The 22,688-nt window shown below is 44.6% G+C and overlaps 1 protein-coding gene and 1 pseudogene across 2 annotated transcripts in view; both read left to right on the forward strand.

Annotated features, from left to right (window-relative positions):
* Nucleotides 1–20,454, forward strand: part of LOC148436221 (uncharacterized) — a 30,370-nt gene extending 9,916 nt beyond the window's left edge. Inside the window, exon 2 of the mRNA XM_088465187.1 lies at nucleotides 18,251–20,454. Coding sequence (XP_088321313.1) covers nucleotides 18,350–20,131 — 1,782 coding nt within the window. The 5' untranslated portion in view covers nucleotides 18,251–18,349 and the 3' untranslated portion in view covers nucleotides 20,132–20,454. The remainder of the gene's footprint in view (nucleotides 1–18,250) is intronic.
* Nucleotides 1–22,688, forward strand: part of LOC148436222 (uncharacterized) — a 40,796-nt pseudogene that overhangs the window by 1,570 nt on the left and 16,538 nt on the right. The window lies entirely within an intron of this gene.

Below are 22,688 nucleotides of genomic sequence, written 5' to 3' on the forward strand. Positions count from 1 at the left end.
TTAACCCTAACCCTCCCTTCCCCTAGCCTAACCCTAACCTCCCGGGGGGGTGCCTAACCCTAAGTCCCCCCGGGAGCCCTAAACCTAACCCTCCCCCAAAACATGTATTATTCAAACAGGGATAGAATTATTGCACATCTCCCATGAGGTAGTGATATTGTATTATTTGCACGAAAATATAATGTGTTCAAATATTCACCTCTGCATAGAATATATTCATGTGCGTCTAATAACACAGAATCTGTTCAAAATATTGCAATCATCCCCGTTGATAGCAGCATATGATTTATTGCACATATCCCATTTAGCAGCAGCATATAGTCAAGGTTTTGGATCAGTGCACATCTCCCAAGAGATAGTAATGTTGTTATATTGCTTACATACAATATGATGGATTCAGATATTCATCTCCACATAGAATGTGTTCATATACATCTGACAACACAAAACTGTCCGTAGTATTGCGTTTGTCCCCTTTGATAACAGTATATGATTAATTGCACATATCCATTTTGTAGCAGCAAAAATGCTTACAGTTTCAACCATTTAATTGGAATCTAATACAGGTTGAGTCTCCCATATCCAAATATTCCGAAATACGGAATATTCCGAAATACAGAATTTTTTTGGCATGACTGAGATAATGAAACCTTTGATTTTTGATGGTTCAATGTACACAAACTTTGTCTAATGCACAAATTATTAAATATATTGTATAAAATTACCTGCAGGCTGTGTGTATAAGGTGTATATGAAACATAAATGAATTTCATGTATGTACACAAACTTTGTTTGAGCCACAAAATTATTTTATATAATGTATAAAATGACCTGCAGGCTGTGTGTATAAGGTGTATCTAACACATAAATGTAATCTGTGTGTAGATTTGGGCCCTATACCTTATGCTGGGCATACACATCCAGATAAAATGTCTGTCAGACCGACAGACAATTTTTCTGGCCGGCTGCCAGCCGCAGATGTCCGCGGCATACACTGTGAGAGAAATCTCACAGTGTATAGCCCGACATCCCCGCTCCGCCCCGGGGGAGGAGACATATCCCTGTTCCTTCTGTAGGAACAGGGAAATGTCCTTAAGAAGGAACACAGGAAATGTCTGTCTGTTGGCCGCGCTGGGCATACACTGCCCGATGCAGCCGACAGTTACCGGGTAAATATCTCATCGGACGGGCATGCTGGACAATCCTGCATGCCCGATCGAGCAATATTTAACCCTCGGTCGCCCGCACACACGCTACAATTATCGGGGCGATCCGCCGATATCAGGCGGATCGCCCCGATAATTGTAGCGTGTATGGCCAGCATAAGATATTTCATTATGGTATGCAAATATTCCAAAATACCCCTGGTCCCAAGCATTTTGGATATGGGAGACTCAACCTGTAACTGTTTACACATGTCTGAACCAGCAGAAAACCATGAGTAGAAACGCAAGGAATCATCACTGTATTCAATTTTATTGTACTTATACCGTATGGCAGCAATAAAGAGTCAGTGAATTGCATAAAACATAGAACCTCAGTTAATGCACACTTCCCTGTAAATCGTCAGATGATGAGATCATTATTAAATTGCACATATTCCATAAGGCGGTAGTATATAGTCAGCAGATTGCATATGACCTTAATATTACATATATGCCTGATAATATTTGTTGTTATCCTCAATATTGCACAGATCCCTGAAAAATATCACTTTATTCAATTATATTGCACATGTCCTTTATAATGGTAATATAGGGTCAATAAGAAGCATGGAACATATGTCCTCAATATTCCACTTATCCCTGTTAGCAGCAAAATAAATTTGTAGTGTCAATCTGTATAATAACAACAATACTTTTACCTTGCAAGATCTTGATGCTTAATTAGCCCTAATTACAATTATTCTAATTAGCTGTAAGTATCACAGTGAATTTCTAACAATATCTTAGCAAAATCTAGTAATCAATATACCAGATAAGAAAATAAATGTCTGTTAATATAAAAATGAAGACGGTCTGCAAAGACAAATCTATCCTATCATTAACTAAACTGTTTAATCAACACACCATTATCTCCATTAATAACATTGTGGCAGGAGGGTTACAGTACATGTAAACTTTAGCATGTGTGAGTATAAGTAAGACACTTAGTGTTCCCCACTGTCCTAACTGCTGCCTGCCAAAAACTGGAGTAGGACCCAATTTTTCAAAGTGAGCGGTCCCTGGGACACACAATTTTTTCCTCTCAGCGCGATCACTGATGAAGTGTGAGCTGCCGCCATTCGTTTCCGTATACCAGCTGTTGGTTGTATAACTATCGGGACACTGGTTATAGACTACATTGGTCACTTGATCACATTGCCAATTATGGTGGCTGAACACCTCTTTGAACCCTATAGGGTTCAGTAAGCTTAAAAGACAAGGGCCCTGATTCAGACCCACTCGCGAGCGGCTGTCCGCTCGCAAGTGGGTCGATGGTCTGCACTGCGCATGCGCACGATGGAGGGAGCTCCGTCGTGTGCATGCGCCAGACGCGACGAGCGAAGGACTTTCCTTCGCTCGTAGTGTCTGATCAAAGGGGACGTGCTGTCGATGTTGATTGACAGCACGCCCCCTTTGGTGGGCGTGCCTGCCAGACGGAGGCGTTCCCAAGGGAACACCTACCGTCAGAAGCCGGCCCCACTGACATCACTAGTGATGTCAGTGGGAGTGATTTTGGCTCTGATAGAGCCAAAATCACTCCTGGCCTTGCGGTTGAGAAACTCAACCGCAGGCTTCTGCTCGCAGTGGCGATGGTCGCGATGGTCAAGACCATCGCGACCATCATCCTGCACGCTCGTATATGCTGTGGGTGGTGACCCACAGCTATACGAGCGTCCAGGAGGACGCTTCATATTTATGGAGGTGGGCCCTGATTCAGAGCGAGCGCTCTGGTCAGAGCGTCCGGCTCTGAATCAGGGCCAAGGAGCGATTATCATCCTTGCAGGTGATCGTTTCGGTACACACTCGTTGTGTGCTCACAGTGAGCGATATAAATAGAGGCATATACATAGTTGGACCTAAAGGAAACCTTGACTAAACTATCAGATATGTTCTAATCAAGTGGCAGATTTAGTTGCCTGCAGTGTTTGCCGCAGATGTAAAGCTCTGGCTTTAGCAGCCAGAGCTATTACATTTTTAGCCTATTTCCCTGCACGATAAAACCGCAGCTGCGTGCGTTATCCCATAGCTTCACACACACCCTGCCCCCATAGCCAGGATGAGCTCTGTTGTGTGTATTTTAATACAGAGAATGTATGTTCTAATATTAATTATATTAGTAAGAGCATAGCCATAGCCTAAAGAGTGGGAGGAGTTGGGAACAGTAAGGGGAGGAGCCTATGCCAGGAGCCAGATGCTGACATCAGGGGGGCCTGTGTGCTTCAAATGCCAGGGCCTATTTTTAGTCCCAGTCCAGCCCTAACTGTATGCATAGGAAAACTTATCTGCAATGTTTAGAGCTCTCAAGCCCATCTAGAGTTGGTTATCTGGCCATGTCTATTATTTCTGGCATAGTTCTTAAAATGAATTACACTATTTTGGTGCCTGAAATCTAAAATATATACAAGTCATTCTTATAATATATATGTAAAAAATTTATACTAATACTTGCACTTCCATTTGACAAAACAGACAAATTAAAAGCAAGCATCGCATGCAATAAAACGAAACAAAACACAAATGTTGGCAAATAGGCTACATGAGGCAGATCTACTTAGCTCTGGAAAGTGATAAATTAGAGAGTGATAAACTACCAACCAATCAGCTCCTAACTGTCATTTTTCAAACACAGCCTGTAACATGACAGGAGTTTAGTGGCTGGTAGTTTATCATTTTCCAAAGCTTAGTACATCTGTCCTAATATTTCTCTAAAAACCTATGGGAATATGTAGTCCCTTAAAAGATGATGACTATAGTTATAGCATACATTGAAATAAAATCCGTTATTGCATTACAGAAAAGTATTTACATCCTAACAGAGTATACAGTCTCAGTTAGACATATCAAAGGTATAGGTTACACATACTTTATTCTAATTAGAGCACTTCCTATACCAGTATTAACTTGATATATAAAAATATATTTAGTAAAAATAAGAACTTTGCTTCCAAAATAAACAAATACCAATATAGAAATTAATATGTATTTGACAGCTGTTACTATACAGAAATACATTGATTTAATTATAAGTATTCCAGCTCAAGTCCCCTAAACGCATCTAAGTGCCCAGTGCCAACTAGTGATATATAAGTGCCATATATACCATAGGCAAACGCAGGGGGGGTTTCCGTCTGCCTGGAAACCCCCTCCCCAGCCCACACCATGACTACAATAGAAATAGCAATATAATGGAATTTTACTAGCGCTGCATGTTCTTCTCAGTATCATAAATGAAATAAATAGCACCACCTGTGGATCTTTTAACATGTATCAGGCAGTAATAAATAACCTGTGCACCAATTAGGGGATTTGGAAAACATGCACTGTTAGGGATGCACTGCTATAGAGCCCAATATGTACTATATGTCCAGGGCAGTGCTAGGTTCTTCTGCTGCTCCCCCAGACTCCCGGACTTGCTCCCATGCCCTGGAATGGTGCTCACATCTAAAATAACAACATTCAGCTCAGGCAGGATGGCCCTACTGCCACATTTAATGGCTTACTGTGATCACTGGTCCTGTATATGCTGGGATTATGACACACAATACACTTTGTATGAGGCAAATTAAAGCTGGATAAGTGGTAATTATGCCCTCTTCATGGACTGGCCACACTCACTCTAATATGATGCATTTGGAAACCCCCCTCTAGAAATCCTGCGTTTGCCACTGTATACAGCATGTAGCACTCAATGCTGCTCATGGTTACTACTTGTAGTCCTTACCCCATAATGTAGCACAGGACCCCAAGCTTGATGAGTCTGAACATCAACCCAACTTGCTTGTCCCGGACCAGGACCATCCTGCGGGTGTCATACTCAAAGAAAAAGTCAGAGACGTTCTTCCTGATCTTGTGCCCCATTGGGCGAGCGCCTGGAGAGAGGTCACTCAGAACAGTGGTTGGTCATGTTAGTTCGCAGGGTGAAGGTATTGCTACAGGAACTGGCCAATGCCTTGTTTGTTTAAGAAGCGTAATATAAACGGATGTTTATCCTTTACTGGCATCTTATAGTGCCCGGTACTCCTGTGCTGAGGCTCAGCCTTGAAATACCTGGCACTTTCGGATGAGACCTTTTTTGCCCCACCTTATCCAGACTGCAGGACACTGTCCATACTGGCCTACAGGTTTAGCAACGGCCCTGCCGACCCATGCCTTGAGCCAACACTGATTCCGCATTAAGTGTTAGAAATAATGGGTTTCCCTTCTCCTTAAGCCCCAGAATGTGTATTTAATGCAGACTTTTCCTCACAGCTCCCGAAGCCGCAAGGAAAAATTAGCATTAAGTGTACCCTCTGGGGCTTAACTTGTGGTAATGCGGCGTTTAAATGAATAGCGCAGGGCTGACACCGCGGCTAATTTAATCTGCCCCCAAGTGTTTAAAATTATCAGCTGCTGTCAAGTACAGCCATGACCAAAAGTTTGGAGAATGACACATGTATTGATTTTCACAAAGTGTGTTTAGACCTTTTTGTCAGATGTTACTATGGTATACTAAAGTAAAATTCCAAGCATTTCATAAGTGTCAAAGGTTTTATTGACAATTACATTAAGTTTATGCAAAGAGTCAATATTTGCAGTGTTGACCCTTTTTCAAGACCTCTGCAATTCGCCCTGGCATGCTGTCATTCAACTTCTGGGCCACATAGTGACTGATGGCCGCCCATTCTTACCTAATTAGTGCTTGGAGTTTGTCAGAATTTGTGGGTTTTTGTTTGTCCACCCGCCTCTTGAGGATTGACCACAAATTCTCAATGGGATTAAGGTCTGGGGAGTTTCCTGGCCATCGACCCAAAATTTTGATGTTTTGTTCCGTGAGCCACTTAATTATTATTTTTGCCTTATGGCAAAGTGCTCCATCATACTGGAAAATGCATTGTTCGTCACCAAACTGTTCTTGGATGGTTAGGAGAAGTTGCTCTTGGAGGATGTTTTGGTACCATTCTTTATTCATGGCTGTGTTCTTAGGCAAAATTGTGAGTGAGCCCACTCCCTTGGCTGAGAAGCAACCCCACACATGGATGGTCTGAGGATGCTTTACTGTTGGCATGACACAGGCCTGATGGTAGCGCTCACCTTTCCTTCTACGACAAGCGTTTTTCCCGATGCCCCAAACAATCTGAAAGGTAATTCAGAGAAAATAACTTTACCCAATCCTCAGCAGTCCAATCCCTGTACCTTTTGCAGAATATTAGTCTGTCCCTGATGTTTTTCCTGGAGAGAAGTGGCTTCTTTGCTACCCTTCTTGACACCAGGCCATCCTCCAAAAGTCTTCGCCTCACTGTGCGTGAAGATGCACTCACACCTGCCTGCTGCAATTCCTGAGCAAGGTCTGCACTGTCGGTGCCCTGATCCCACAGCTGAATCAACTTTATGAGACTGTCCTGGCGCTTGCTGGACGTTCTTGGGCGCCCTGAAGCCTTCTTCACAACTATTGAACCTCTCTCCTTGTAGTTCTTGATGATCCGATAAATGGTTGATTTAGGTGCAATCTTTCTAGCAGCAATATCCTTGCCTGTGAAGCCCTTTTTGTGCAAAGCAATGATGACTGCGTGTGTTTACTTGCAGGTAACCATGGTTAACAGATAAAGAACAATGATTTCAAGCACCACCCTCCTTTTAAAGCTTCCAGTCTGTTATTCTAAATCAATCAGCATGACAGAGTGATCTCCAGCCTTGTCCTCGTAAACACTCTCAGCTGTATTAACGAGAGAATCACTGACACGATGTCAGCTGGTCCTTTTGTGGCAGGGCTGAAATGCAGTGGAAATGTTGTTTTTGGGATTAAGGACCTGGGACATCATTCAGACCCGCTCGCAAGCGCCTGAGCGCTTGCAAGCGGTTCGATGTTTGGCTGTGCACACGTGCAGCGGTCGCACTGGGCGTGCGCAAGCCCCAGAGCGAGAGAAAAATATGATTATAACCTAATAGTTAAAATAACAATTAGTGATAAGGAGACAAATGCGAGTGAACTAAACCCGCTTGGTACCAAAAAATCACTAGTGCCCTATTTATGACTCCAACCCCTCTGTAGTGTAATTTAAATAACCCGCAAGTGAAAATGTCAAACTACTTCCTCATAAATCTACACCTTTAACAATAGGTTCGATAATAAAAATCACATATATTAACGATATAATTCATAAAATAAATAAATGCCCAAATGACCCACTAAACTTATCAGCAGAAATTACTACTAACCCTTCTTCCTGCATTAAATTCTCAAAGGAATGACATTATATCAAGTGTGAAAATCCAATATGATTCTCCTCTAGATAATTGTAAATCCCTATTACCCCCCCTTACATATTCTCTGATGTGTTCTAAAGCCGTAAACGTGAAAAATTTTACGTCTGACTGATGGACTTCTTGAAAGTGATGCGGCAGAATCTGCCTATTGTAGCCTCTCTCAAGAAACCTATTTGTAAGCATTTCCGACTGATGCCAAAACTCAGTATTATTGTTTTTCTAAGCCTAAGAAACTGGGCATACAGTACATACTGTAGTTTATTCAAGCGGGCAGATGACAACTGGATGAGGGGATAAACTATTGGCATATACCTCTTTAAAATGAGTTTTCGTCATAAATGTTTTATCATAAGTACAATATCAAGATAATCAATTGTATTTGAATGTTATTTAAAGGTGAATTTTAAATTAAATTAATTAACATTAATGTATGTCATAAAACTCTCAATACTGACTAAGGGCCTGATTCAGACCCGGTCGCAAGCGCTGAGCGCTCACAACCGGGTCGATGGTGGCCCAGAGCGCATGCGCACGACGTAGCCGTCTCCGTCGTGCGCATGCGCAAGACCCGGATAGCGACGGCAATCCGTCGCTCCGGGTCTCGCATCAAAAGGGGCGTGCTGTTGATGTTGAGTGACAGCACGCCCCCTTTGGTGGGCGGGCCGGGGGTGGCTGCACAGACGGAGGCGTTCCCATGAGAACGCCTACCGTCTGGGGGCGGCCCCACTGACATCACAAGTGATGTCAGTGGGAGAGCTTCCGACTCTGTTTGAGCCGAAAGCTCTCTGGGGCTTGCGGCCACGAGACCCTACCACAAGGGTCTCGTCGCAAGCCCGATGGTCGCGATGGTCTTGACCATCGCGACCATCATCTTGGCCGCTCGCATTAGCTGTGGGTGGTATCCCACAGCAATGCGATGGGCCAGGAGGCCGCTCCATAAAAAAAAAAAAGACGCCCTGATTCAGCGATCGCTCTGTCAGAGCGTCCGGCTCTGAATCAGGGCCTAAGGGGGTCATTCAGACCCGGTCGTTAGCGCCGATGCGCCCGGACCGGGTCGATGGCCCCCCACAGAGCATGCGCACGAAGGCGCCGTCGTGCGCATGCGTGAGACCCGCTACGACCGACAGCGCCGGTCGTAGCTGGTCTCGATCCAAAGGGGGTGAGCTGTCGATGTTGATTGACAGCTCGCCCCGTTTGGAAGGCGGGCCGGGGGGGTGGCAGCCCAAACGGGGGTGTTCCCATGGGAACGCCTACCATTTGGGGGCGGCCCCACTGACATCACTAGTGATGTCAGTGGAGAGCTTCCAGCTCAGACAGAGCCGAAAGCTCTCCGGGGCTTACGACAAGGGAGACCCTACCTGTAAGCCCCGATGGTCGCGATGGTCTTGACCATCGCGACCATCACCTTAGGCGGTCGTAAGGCTGTGGGTGTTAACCCACAGCTTACCACTGCAAAGGAGGACGTCTTGAAAATTCAAGACGTCCTCCCCTCATTCAGACCGACCGCACGCTCTGTGCGACCGGCTCTGAATGAGGTCCTAAGTCTCCTGACCAGATAAATATTAGATCGTCGATATAGTGGCAAATTTAACTATATTGTTTTTATCAAACAAGGCTCCCAAGGAGGTAGATGCTCCTGTGCTGTACACTTATAAAGCAAGTGGTAATGTGATTTCCCCCCAGGCCCCGGACAATGATGGTCTTTGTGTCCATTGCTTTACAGCTCCACTACGGTAGGTTCCTTCAGCCGCGGTGTCAGTCAGGAACCAGCTTGGGCTTTAACGTTGGCTCAGGTAATGTCTCAGGTGGTTAACCATTACTCTATTCCCAAATCTGAATCAAGCCCTGAGTTCCCTTCTTCTGCACAACTGGAGAACCTCCTTACAAACTCTTGGGCTCACCCTAATAGACGGTTCCAGATATCTAAGTTTATTACTTCATTTTAACCAGTACTGGCTGCGGATAGGGCCAGATGGGAATCCCCTCCTGCGGTTGATTGCCCGTCTTGTTAGGTCATCAATCCTCCCTCTTCTGAATATGACTTCCCTTAAGGATTCAACAGAGAGGAAGCTGGAGAATTTCCTTAAGATGATCTATACTAATATGGGTGCTATATTAGCCCAACCCTCCTGTCTGTTTGGGTATCTAAAGCTGTCAGATGCTGGCTAATGCACTAGAGGACTGTCTCAGTTCTGAAACACACAGAAGAAATTTTTTCGTCTCTGTTGAGACACATTAGGGAGGTGGCCTCCTACCTGGGTGAGGCGGCCATTGACACAGGGGTCTTAACCTCTAAGGTGTCGCCGTCTGCTGTAGTGGCCAGAAGAGCTTTCTGACTGCGCTCCTGGCATGCTAGCCCGGACTCTAACAAAGCTTTCGAGGTGCTTCCATATATAGAAGAGGTCTTCTTTGGTCCGGAATTGCACAAGATAATTGCTGTGGTAGCAGCATCCAAAACTTTTTTCCTACCTGCTGAGGCTCTTCCAAAGTTCAGAATGTCTACTTTTCATTCCTTTTGCCTACAGGGAGAGGCCAGAGGTCAATCTTTTTCCAAAATTCAGGGTTCTTCCACCAAAGGCTCTAAGTCCTGAGGTAAGCAGCCTTGGCTACCAGACGACTGCCGCCAAGAACGTGGACAAGCCTGCCACATGATGGGGTGGGCCTCCATCTAGGGGACCCTGATGTGGGAGGTTAGCTCCTGCTTTTTTCAGGGGCTGGATGGGGACTACGACAGATGCCTGGGTCAGAGGCGATGCTTCTCAGGGCTACGCTCTAACTTTTCAGAGGTGTCCTCAGCCCAGTTCTTTTCCACCGGCCTTTCAGCACATCCAGGAAAGGCAAGAGCTCTCGGGGAGCCATTCGCTTCCTCCTGACCTATAAAGTCATTATCCCAGTCCCCCGTCTCAGAGAGGTATGGGTTTCTACACCAAGCTCTTCCTGGTCCAGAAACCGGTAGCTCCTTTCAGCTTGTCTCAATCTGAAGGTCTGAACAAGTTCCTCCAGATTCCCTGGTCTGCATGGAGTCTCTTCACTCCCTTATTCTGGCTATGGAACCAGGGAATTTAATGGCATCATTGGACATCCAGGATGCCTATTTACATATTCCCATCCGAATGTCTAAAATAATATCAGTCCCGCACTGAACCAATTAACACTGTAATCCCATTTTGGGGTTCATTGTGGGCAGTAATTATTTCCACCTATATTCTATTCATTATAAACAAATCTTATGTTGAGGGTATGGTGCTACCTCTCTCACAGTATATAGGGCCTGATTCAGGGGGTCATTCAGACCCGCTCGCGAGCGGAGGACGATCGCAAGCGGGTCGATGTTCCCCCAATGCGCATGCGCACGAGGGAGGGAGCTCCGTCGTGCGCATGCGCGAGACCCGAATAATGACGGCCAAGCCGTCGTTATGGGTCTCGCACTAAAGGGGGCGTGCTGTCGATGGTGACTGACAGCACGCCCCCTTTAGTGGGCGTGCCGGGGGCGTGGTTGCCAGACGGAGGCGTTCCCATGGGAACGCCTACCGTCTGAGTCCGGCCCCACTGACATCAGTAGTGATGTCAGTGGGAGTGATTTTGGCTCTGATAGAGCCAAAATCACTCCAGGGCTTGCGGCAACGAGACCCTACCACAAGGGTCTCGTCGCAAGCCCGATGGTCGCGATGGTCTTGACCATCGCAGCCATCTTTATGGCCGCTCGCATATGCTATTAAGTGCTTGGCTCTGCTGATCTTTGTTAATATTTTATACACATATAATATTAAAACATAACTTTTAATCATTATTAGATTAACAGGGTATAGTACCCCTATTGTATATATCTTGATTAAAATATAGAGATGAATAGGACAAATAAAGGTTGTTCAATGTTTAGAAATAAAGTGATTAAAATGTAAAAAGCCCGCTGAGTCTGTCTTTTTATGTGTTTTATTTCAATATTTTCTGTGAAACCTCTATGAGAGCTGTATAATTCAATATATATAACATATGAATTTTCTTTAATTTTAGTGCTGTATCTTTTCAAGCAATGTTCCCACTCTAATGATGTTTTCACCGTTTCAACCTTCTCAGTGGCTAGTATTATTGTATTATTGCAACACTGGGCCTGATTCAGACCCGCTCGCGAGCGCTGAGCGCTCGCAAGCGGGTCGATGTTGCCCAAGTGCGGAGGTGGCTCCGTCGTGCGTATGCGCGAGACCCGAATAACGACGGCCAAGGGGGCGTGCTGTCGATGGTGATTGACAGCACGCCCCCTTTGGTGGGCGTGCCGGGGACGTGGCTGCCCAGACAGAGGCGTTCCCATGGGGCCGGCCCCACTGACATCACTAGTGATGTCAGTGGGAGTGCTTTTGGCTCTGATAGAGCCAAAAGCACTCCAGGGCTTGCGGCAGACGAGACCCTACCACAAGGGTCTCGTCGCAAGCCCGATGGTCGCGATGGTCTTGACCATCGCGACCATCATGTTGGCCGCTCGCTATAGCTGTGGGTGGTAACCAACAGCTATGCGAGCGGCCAGGAGGCCGCTCCAAAAAGTAAGAGGGAAGGCCCTTATTCAGAGCGTGCGCTCTGTCAGAGCGTCCGGCTCTGAATCAGGGCCACTGTTCCTTTCCTATCAAGATAGGATCAATGTTGCCATTTATATGTATTAATTTTGGCTGCTCAGCTGGCCGTCCTGTAAGGGGAAAGTAAACCAGGTATATTCCCAGTATATCCCTTAATAATAATATTTACGCAACACTTGTAATTTATTCAGTGTGACTTATCCTTTTTTGCACTTAAGGGTTATGGATATTAGTTTTATTCCCTATCATTAATGCAGCCCTTGCTTTAGTTTCAATTGCTACCTGAGTAGGTATGGCCGTTGCTGTGTATATGTACAGACCTTATAATTCACTGCTACACAGACCCTTTGTGGAGCTCCGGCACCACACATTTATAAATAATCTTCTTGCCTCTCTGATTCTACCGAGACTGACTCAGCGGTCAGAAGGTGCCGATGCGCATTTCACCAGATATCCGGCTTCTTCAAGGCAAACCGAGTAGCCCGCATTGCTTAGTTTATATCTGTTTACTCCTAGCAACCGTAGGTGTGTCGGAGGATCCCTTTTCCTTTCATTTACACTATGATTGAAGACGTTACTTCATTATTTCTTTATTTATATTCTCACACTGTACTTTCCATTATTAAAGCACACGTCGTTTGACTATTGAATTAATTATACTTTTATTGTATATGAGAGTTCTTAAAATATATTTATATTTGCTTAGTTTGAGATTGGGTGTCAATCCACTCCTGCATGCAGATCATGGGTTCTCTGGTTTCCACCTTTGACATGGTGGAGAATGCTCATTCCACTCCCGACCTCTTCAGCTGGTCAGTCTAGCACAGTGAAACAAGTCTCATTTGCACCTCAAAGCGCAGACTCTCATTCTTCCTCGGGACGTTCGTCTCTCTCCTGTGGTGGCTTCACCGGTCCCAACTGGACAGAGCCATCCTTTTTGGATCCAGGACTGGGCCCTACTCACCACTGATGCATGTCTTTGTGGGTGGAGGGTGGTGACGTACCATCAGACGTTCTAGGGTCAATGGATGTCTTGAGCGTCAACTGTCCATCAATGTACTGGGACTCTGAACGGTGTACAGAGCGCTTTGACAAGCACAGTCTCTACTCCAGGGTCATCCAGGTAAAGTACAGTTGGACAACTTGACCGCCGTTGCTTACATAAGCCACCAGGGCGGCACTCGCAGTCACTGTGCCATGAAGGAGGTCAGCCACATTCTTCACTGAGCAGAAATTCATCTTTCAGCGCTGTCTGCAATGTTCATCCTCAGTGTCCAGAATTGGCAGCGGACTTCTTAAGCTGCCACAACGTTCACTTGGGGCGAGTGAGCTCTGCATCCAGACGTCTTCCAGATGTCATTGGGGCCTACCAGACATAGATATGATGGTGTCTTGACACATCTAACAGTTGCCAAGGTACTGTTCCCACACCAGGGATTCCGTTGCTCTCCTGCTGGATGTGCTAGCGGTACCGAGGACATTTCCGCTCATATACATCTTTCCTCCAATTTCGATTATCCCACAGGTCCTTGAAGAAGTTGAAATTGGAGGAAGGCATGGTGATCCTTGTGGCTCCAGATGGGCCATGGTGGGCATGGTATATGGAACTTCTGGGCCTATCCATCGACCCACTGCATCTTCCTCTGTGGCCAGATTATCTGTCTCAGGGCCCATACTTCCATCCGGATCTGGCCCATTATGACGGGATGGCTCTTGAGATATTCGTTCTAAGGGCCTCATTCATCATGGATCGCAATTGTAACAGCATACGCAGATCGGCTGATGGTGCGTACTGCGCATGCACCATGGTGCGCGTGCGCAGGTCAGGATTGCTATAGCACTCTGATCACGCACGCAGGCAGAAAGCCATCGCAGACTGAGTGACGGCACATCAGCATTTGGGAATAGTGACGAGGGAGTGGTCAGAGAAACTCAGGCGTGCCTGTCCGTTTGAACGCCGTTAAATGGGCGTACCTAAATTTGCCACTGCAATGGCATATGCAGCTTGCGTGCGACGAGAGTTTCAATTTCTGAGACAGGGCAGACCTGCTGTAATTGTGCGTGAGGGTCCAATGTTACCAATGTATACGCAGGACTGTGAGGTCTTACAGATGTGAGAAAGCAGTAATGGACATCTCTATGCTGGCTGAGCAGTTGCAAACATTAGTATATTTGCAGAACTGCGTGCGTAATCACAGTTGCGATTGCAATAGCGATCCATAATGAATCAAGCCCTAAGAGCGAAGGGGTTTTCCAGAAGAGTCTTTTGTACCATGCTTAATGCTCAGATGCCCGCTTTGGCTAGAATTTATCACCACGTTTGGTGGACATACTTTGGTGTTTGGCCAAAGGCTTCAACCTCAGGTCTTTCTGTCTCTCCAGAGTCCTTTCTTTTCTGCAGACGGGTCTGAATTTGAACCTCCGGCTCTCTTTCTTGAATGTACAGGTTTCTCTTCCAGAGGCAGATTGCGCTCTCATAAAATGTTCAGATGTTTTTCAGGGAGTTTTCCACATCCAGCTGCCACTTGTTGCTCCGGCGGTTTCCTATAACCTATTTTTGGTTCTTAGAGCTCTCCAGTCAGCTCCTTTTAAGTCCTTGAATACAGTGGACTTGCATTGGCAAACCGGAAGACCGTTTTCCATGTATGCCATCGCATCAGCCTGGAGACTGTCCAACTTGAGCGTCTTGTCATGTCGCTCCCTGTTTCCTTTTGGATCGGGCTGTTCTGCAGACTCGCTTGGGTTATTTTCCCCAGGTTGTGTCTCTATTTCACAGGAGATCGTGGTCCCATCTGTCAGAGTTCCAGATTCTTCACCGGAGGAGGCCTCGTTGGATGTTGTGAGATCTCTCTGGATTTTGTAGACAGGACCAGAGATTTCCACAAGATGGAATCTCTGTTTGTGATTTTCACAAGCTGGGCTGGCCAGCTACTAAGCAGACCTTGGTCAGGTGGCTCTGTTTGTCTACCTGCCAGGCCTACTCTTCGTCGGATCTTCCTGCCCCTGCCGTAGTGACTGCCCTTTCCACCCGGTCAGTAGGAGCTTCTTGGGTAGCTCAACATGGTACTGCTGCGGAGCATCTTTGTAAGGCTTTCCCAAGGTCTTTTGCCCACACTTTAATTAGTGTCTATGCATTTGACACTTTTACATATTCAGACGAAGGGATTTCAGTGCAGCTCATGAGCACCCCCTCCCATAGGACAGCTTTTGGAAATACTCTTGTCAACCACGTGTCCCTTAGTGAAGGAAGAATAAAAGGAGATTTATGGTATTACCTGTTAAATCCTTTTCTTTGACTTCATCAGGGGCACAGGACACCCCCCTGACACTCCTGGCTTGCGGGGTTTGGTTCCTCTAATACAGATTTTGCTTGCCTTCTGGGTGTGTGCCAGTCTTCTCCTCACTCCTTGCCATGGGCTTGCTAACTAAACTGGCTGCCGGTGGCTGGGGGCGGGGTATAGAGGAGAGGGAGCCTGGGCTTCTGGGAAACAAATTTTAACTATTTGGTGCCTATACTCTCCTCTCCAAGCTATACCCATTGTCAACCCTGTGCCTCCCTATGGGATCGAAAGAAAAGGATTTAACAGGTAAGAACATAAATCTCCTTTTCCCAGAGATTGGTGTATGCACAGTAGACTCTGACGCAGTGCCAGAGTGTACTCAGGACATATACGCCAGCAAGAGAGGGGAGTCAAGGGGGACCACTACTATTCCAGGGAATCTACCTGACATTCAGGAGAAGTCAACAAGTATGGATATTGTATGAAAGCATCAGTAAAAGGACATGTTTACTGAAACACACTGCAGATCTGAAGGTAAATATAGTTGCTGGCTTAAACAGAGGATACGTAGCATTGCAGTTGTTGCAAGGTTAAACTTATAGGCTTAGCAGTGAAATATCAATGAACTAGGTGTAATAGAAGTTATTGTAGGGTTAAACTCATAAGTTAAAAAACAGTAGTTGCATGCTTAGAAACAATATTGAAAAAACAGAGTAGGCTTACTCCCCTTTTCCAGCAAAACCCTGGCTCCAACCCGGGACCCTGAGCCTGGTGTGAGCACGAGTTGGAAACGGATTTTAACCCTTTTACACTAGCAGTTGGACCTGGTTATTTCCTGGGTCCAGCCGGTCACACCGGACCCATGTTTAACGTGACCTGGGTTTTCTGGCATTACATTGGACTCTTGGAGATTGTCATCTCCAAGGGCTACTGAAGCCAATCTTTGAGGCATGACCTGGGTCATGCCATTTACACCGGACCATTACACAGACAATAAGGCTTAATTATTTAAATCATTTTTATTATAGGGTTAATAAAAAGATACCTGAAGACATACCGGAAAGTGTGCTAAAGCACCCTGGCCTTGTTCCTCACAGAAAATGGACAATATGCCCCCATTTCCAGGAAAGCTGGCCAGCCATGCCCCCGCTCGCCCCCAAACACTGCATTATGTCAATCATGCTGTGGCTTGGGGGACTTGCGAGTGAGATCGCAGGACCTGTTCTGTACATGCGCAGAAAGGGTCTGTTGCATGGGTAGACCCCACAACATTGGAGATGTACGCAAATCATCAGGTTTGCATACATCTCTGAATCAGGCCCTCTGTCGCATGCACAGGGCATATGCCATTGTGGTTTTCGAGCCGTTTCTGTGTCTGTGCAGGCTGTCAGCAAAGGCCATTACAGGAAATTCCACCAGTATTTCCCTTACCAAAGCACAAACCCCTCACAATGACATCATTGAAGTACTTGGTCTTTCATAAGTGAGAAGTGGACCAGTTGCAGTTATTTCCACTAGCAACCAGGAGACTCTGCTCCAGCAAAGATAGGAATAGAAGTGTAGTGAAGGCCAGGCCGGTGTAGCTGGTAGGGGATTCAATTATTAGAAGTACAGATATGGCAATCAGCCTCTAGAACCATGAATGCAGGAGTTTTCCTGTGGTTCAGAATATAATGGCTTCAGAGGTGTTGGGGAGGACACAGTGGTCATGGTACATATCAATACCAATGGCAAAAGTATAGGTAGATGGATGGTCCTGAAAAAAAATGAAACTGGGCTGTAAAACTTGAAGCAAGGACCTTCAAAGTATTGTTTAGTCTCAAATACTACCTGTGCTACAGTTAAAAGGTAGTGGGAACTAAATAGGCAAATAAATTCCTTCAAACATAGGGAGAGTTTCTGGGCAAATGAAAAACACAATAAGGTGAAGCACCCCACTCCAGGCACCTTTTCAGATCCGCATCTTCACTGTGTTTGGGACTATCCATGTGGAATTTGTTCTTATTGGAATCTTTCATTGAGTTATCCAGCAGTTCCAGTTGATTCAAGGCTGAACAGACAGATTCAGTGTGTCTGGGACCATTTCCATCTTGAGCCCGGCACCACCTCAAGACATTGTGGATTACTTCTCAGCTGCAGCTGTTTGAAGATTTATCCTCACCTTCATAGCAAGTCCTGTGCGGTTGAAATACCCGGACCACCATCTATACAGGACATACTGGAATTGCATCAAGCTGGTAAAGTTGTCATTTCCAAGGGAACTGTCTATATACAAACAACTTATGCGGTATTATGATCAGTGACGGTACCTGAACGGGGTGTATGCTTGCATTGATGAGCATTTAATTTTTTGACATGCATGTCCAATTTTTAACTATTAAGTGCCACTTATATTTGTACATTTAATTTTGCCAAGCAACAAATTCATTTGTTTTTATTTATATTTATTTTTATATTCAATGTGATATTTTTTTTAATAAATTGTGTAGTACATTTAGCGCTGCAATTTTCTATTTGTATTGTTCAAATGAAAAACACTCCCTAGGGTGTGCCTGATAAGATACACTAAACAACAATATGGGACACAGGAATAAGGGTAGGCGCCATTTGCAATGAACACTATCATTCTCGTCAAATGCAAAGTGTCACGAGTTTGTCCATTTTACTAGTGGGTTTTTTTTGGTTTTTTTTAAAGAAAAAAAAAAACTTTTTGCTCCAATTACATTTTCCTCAATTTTTCACCAGCATTACCAGGTTGCTTGAAAAAAAAAAAAAAAAAAATTAGTTTTGACTATATAGGAAGAATGACTCTTAGGGGAAATATGTTATGTATAGAAAATATGCAAGCATATCAGAAATAGATGTATAGATGATGAATATGTATGCATTCTACATAGCAGAAGGGGGCTGCACATGGAGAAGATGCATTTCACCTACTTTTTTTTTTTTTTAGAGTTATCTGTGAGACGAGGATGTGACATTGCTACATACTATAGTGCTTGAATCAACACCTAACTTTCCATTATAATAATCCTATACCACTACATTGGCCATGCAGCACTCAGCAGCAACCATCCCGAACTTTGATAAATCCCACTTATTCTCACCTTTACCAGAATACCCACTAAATCCAAATATGGATTATCTGCAGTGTCCAGCAACAGGACATTTCTATTGCCTAACAACAGGAAGCCTATACCAGGTGACATCAACTATTATGCTGTCTAGTAATATCCAGCTTTTATTACAACAAAGAGAGAGATGTTTTTCTTTACTTCCCAGCAATCCTGCCCCATGCACAGAACGAGTATCTTCCAAAAACCCTAATAACAATGTAGTTCCATCCATACGGGTGAATATGTCTTCAATTACTCCAGGTGATCAATGCAACAATCCTAAAAACCTCAAAAGCAAATCTAGCCTACCTCCCCAAGGCAACCCACCTCCACAAAGTTATGTCAAATCTTCTACATACGCTCAGAGTAATACTGCTACAACCACCAAGATAAAAAAGAACAAAAAGAAACATATGAAAATTATCCTGGATAAACCTGTTCCCACACAAGCCAATTCTGCAAGTCCTAAAAAAAAATCTGCATCAGCCAAACAGAACAAATCTACTGTACCTTCCCAGCTGAAGCCCTCCAAAACATTCATAAGAAAATCTGCTCCCAACACCACACCTCTTCCATTAACCCAGATCAAACCTGCCTCACACTCCATGAGGCATTCTACCACTACTGCCCAGAGTAAACCCAACACTCATTCCCAGTACAATCCTTTCATAAATCATAAGAGCAAATCGATGCCCAAACTTATTCGACCAATCCAAAATACTTTTAATCATGTGTTTCCACAAGAAGAATCTGCCTCACTCAATTTGAGAAAATTTCCTGTTGAAATAACTCAGATATGTCCTATGTCAGTTCCCATAAATAATTCTAAATTACAATCCCGGGGTAAATCATCTCTGAATGTCAGCAGAGAAGATGATGTTGTGCTTGGTACCTTCAAAAAGAGAAGAAAAACGTCTGTGCATGTTTCCAGGAGAGCCAACAATGAATCTATCTGGAGGTTCCTTGTGCCTTTCAACCGAAGACCACGCCTTGAAAAACCCCGTCAACATCATAAGAGGGAACCTGTTTCAGTTGGTCAGTGTAAGAATTGCATAATGGCTTCTTCAGTACATGAGATTATTCATAGCCGCTTTACAAAGAATAACAATGAGCGCATGCCCGTATCACAGCTGGGAGCTATGCTGAATTCAGGAGAAAGGAAACTGCGGATAGGCCAGGAGTGGATGAGACGTATGGAAGAGGAGGCCATTCATAGATACAAAAAGCTGAGTTTGGAAAATCACAAACGGAGGCTAAAGGTGAAAGACAATGACGTGCTCAGTCACCCAGAGAAGCCTTGGCTGGTAAGCTTTGGAAGGAATGTGATAGACAAGATGGAAAAAGACAGTTGGCCCTTACTGGTGAAGTGTTTATACAGGTACCCTGATAGCACACTGCGACAGGCCAGCAAGCACCGTTCATTCTGTCTGACATGGACTGGGACCTCTTACATACTGAGCAGGGACCATGCCTACTACACTCAAATTCAGTGCCACATGGCTATCACTGAAACTTTCTATGCAGAGTTACTGGTCCATACAAATAAAGAGACCACCGTTGTTCCTGTATATTTTGACTATGTTTTTTGGGAACAGACAGAAACCAAACTGGATGCATTCTACACAGAAAATGTACTGCCTTATATGAGAAAGTATAACACTGAACCAGATCTAATCAGAGACTCGTTTGTATCACAAGAAATCCATTTGCAAGAATAAAGGTCTGATTCAGAGACTTACACTAATGCAATCACAACTGAATACTCTCACAGATCTCACTTGCTAAACCGAGAATGGGATGTAGTTGAAATCCCGGCGGTCAGGATGCCGGTGCTCAGAATAGCAGCGCCGGAATCCCGACAGTCGGAATCCTGGATCCAAAATCCCGACTGTAAGTATTAGGGTTAGAGGGAAGGTTAGGCTGCCGGGAAAGGAGGGTTAAGTAACTTACCATTGGGCGTTGGGGTTATGACTGTCAGGATGCGGCTGTCGCTATTCTGACCACCAGGATCCCGTAGGATTAGGGACAGTGTCTGATGACATACAACAGCTTAAACATCGGCACTATTGACACATGTTGGGCAGTAACGCAGCATGTAAGTCAAGTCTGACCTGTTTCAAACACTGCGGCTCTTCCGACAAGCAAAGATCTCTCATGCAGCTCAGGAGAATGCAATGACTACTTTATGCACGCCCACAAAGCAGCATTTAAACTGTCAGACACGCCTGCATCCTTAAGGCGTTCAAGCTGAGCTGTTTACAGAAATGTGTTGGCATTAAGTAATGTCCCTTTTTGGTATATCTGCATTGTTGGCTGAAAAGCACTGCTTACCACCATGCCAGGAAAGGGGTTCTCAGAGGTTCATATAATGAGACAGCTGTAATTAAATGTAATGAAAATATAAAATGTTTAGTATGTCCTGTAGCATTATTCAATATTGAACTTCGTTTTACATGACATTTTCTATAAAATTATATTACATAGTGTGTTAATCACATTGAGCCTGATTCAGCAAGGAACGCAAAGGAGAGAACGCACGCACTTGGCCGTTGCGAGAATATGCTAATCAATGCATACACAGGAGACTGCAGCACAAGATGCAGACGCCCAGCCCCACATTAAGCCGCCTATCTCCCTTTACTCGCAGCCTGATAGCATAAACATCGGTAACATCGAGAACCATTGATCCCATTAGCATAATAGTGGTTGACCTGACCTGCCTCAGGATTTTGCCCACTTCCTGTGTACTGCTTACGGTATGGCTGCGTATGCCGCTGCACTGCCTTAATTATGCACGCCCCTATAATGGCGTTATAACGCCTGCGTTTGCCTGACCACCCCCCGTCACCACCCACAAACGGCACTTCCTGTCAATCATTATTGGAAGAGTCTGCGTACACACTGAGTGTAGTCTGCACACTCTAACTCGAACGCACTGGCTAGTTCGTGCATGCGCAGTGCAAAAACATTGGCCGAGTGCGTGCATTCTCTCCTTTGCGTTCCTTGCTGAATCAGGCCCATTGTTGTGATGCTGCTTTAAAACCTATGAGTGCTATAATTTGTGAAATCCTATTCAAATCTCTCTACGGCTGTTGACGCCACGTGGACGTACCTTGCTTATGGTGATAAAAGCAATACCTTCCTTTATTTGTAACACCACCAGTATGCATAATAGACGCTATCTTCATATCAAAATACAATGTGAATTACAGTGCAATGTATATATCACAGCATAATAACCTTATGTGAAAGCAAGTGAACACACACACACCAGTTTCTGTGGTCCAACGCACAAAAGTAAATATTGTATTGAAAGTATATATAACATTATCACAAGTTATACAGTGGTACAATATAGTTCAAGAAAGAGGTCAGAGTTACAAACCAGTATGTTCGCATGTGCTCCCTGGATCCAGAGTACAGTCGTCACCAGATGACTGGTAGAATATAGCTCCTACTCTCTGGATCAGGGGAGCCTAATTTATACAGTTAAATTATGGGAGTGTATAATAGCAGGCTGTGTCTTCTTCCATTGGTCCAGGGGCGGGACGTTTCAAGTTCACTGGGGGTCGTTGATTGGTTCAAACAGCGGGCGATGCCTAGGCTCAGGATGCTGTTACAGATGTTCACCTCTGGGTTCCCTCCGAAAAGCTAGTTCAAATCAACCATTGTTATATGCTATATGAAACATAAATCCGGCATTGCTAATATTTGCTTACCGCAATGTGCGACAATTATTCACAACCACCGGATTACTGCTAACATAATTCTGTACATTATGACCGCAAACACGATGTTAATATGTGATCCCGTCCCTGGACTATATGTATAGCTGTTTTCCTTCTCTTTAATATATTTGTATTTTGGTGTAAACCGTTGTTTGTATGTGTGACTACTATGTGTAAATTATTGGGTAGGAGGCAGGTTTGTATTGTGTGAGCCACGAAAGCTGGGATATATATAATACATTGGACATTGGACATGTCACTATTAATTCTAATATAAATGTCTAATCCGTTCTATATATACATACTGAATAAAACAGCAGTAAATGGTCATATTTAAGTTACAATAGAGTAATATAGAGGGAGCTAAGCTAAACTATCTTAGGGGAAATATGCAACCATTACAGTGGTACAATGGTTATAGTAAGAAAATTATTATGAAAGGAAAGTTTTTGGTTTGAAGAAATGTTTCAAAATATATTGGGAATAATTACGTTAGATTAATGTATGGCCAATCAAATTAATTTCTCATGGCCACAAGGGGCCAACT

The sequence above is a fragment of the Taudactylus pleione genome, unplaced genomic scaffold (genome assembly GCF_031769625.1).
Source record: "Taudactylus pleione unplaced genomic scaffold, aTauple2 ptg001903l, whole genome shotgun sequence".
Lineage (NCBI taxonomy): Eukaryota > Metazoa > Chordata > Amphibia > Anura > Myobatrachidae > Taudactylus > Taudactylus pleione.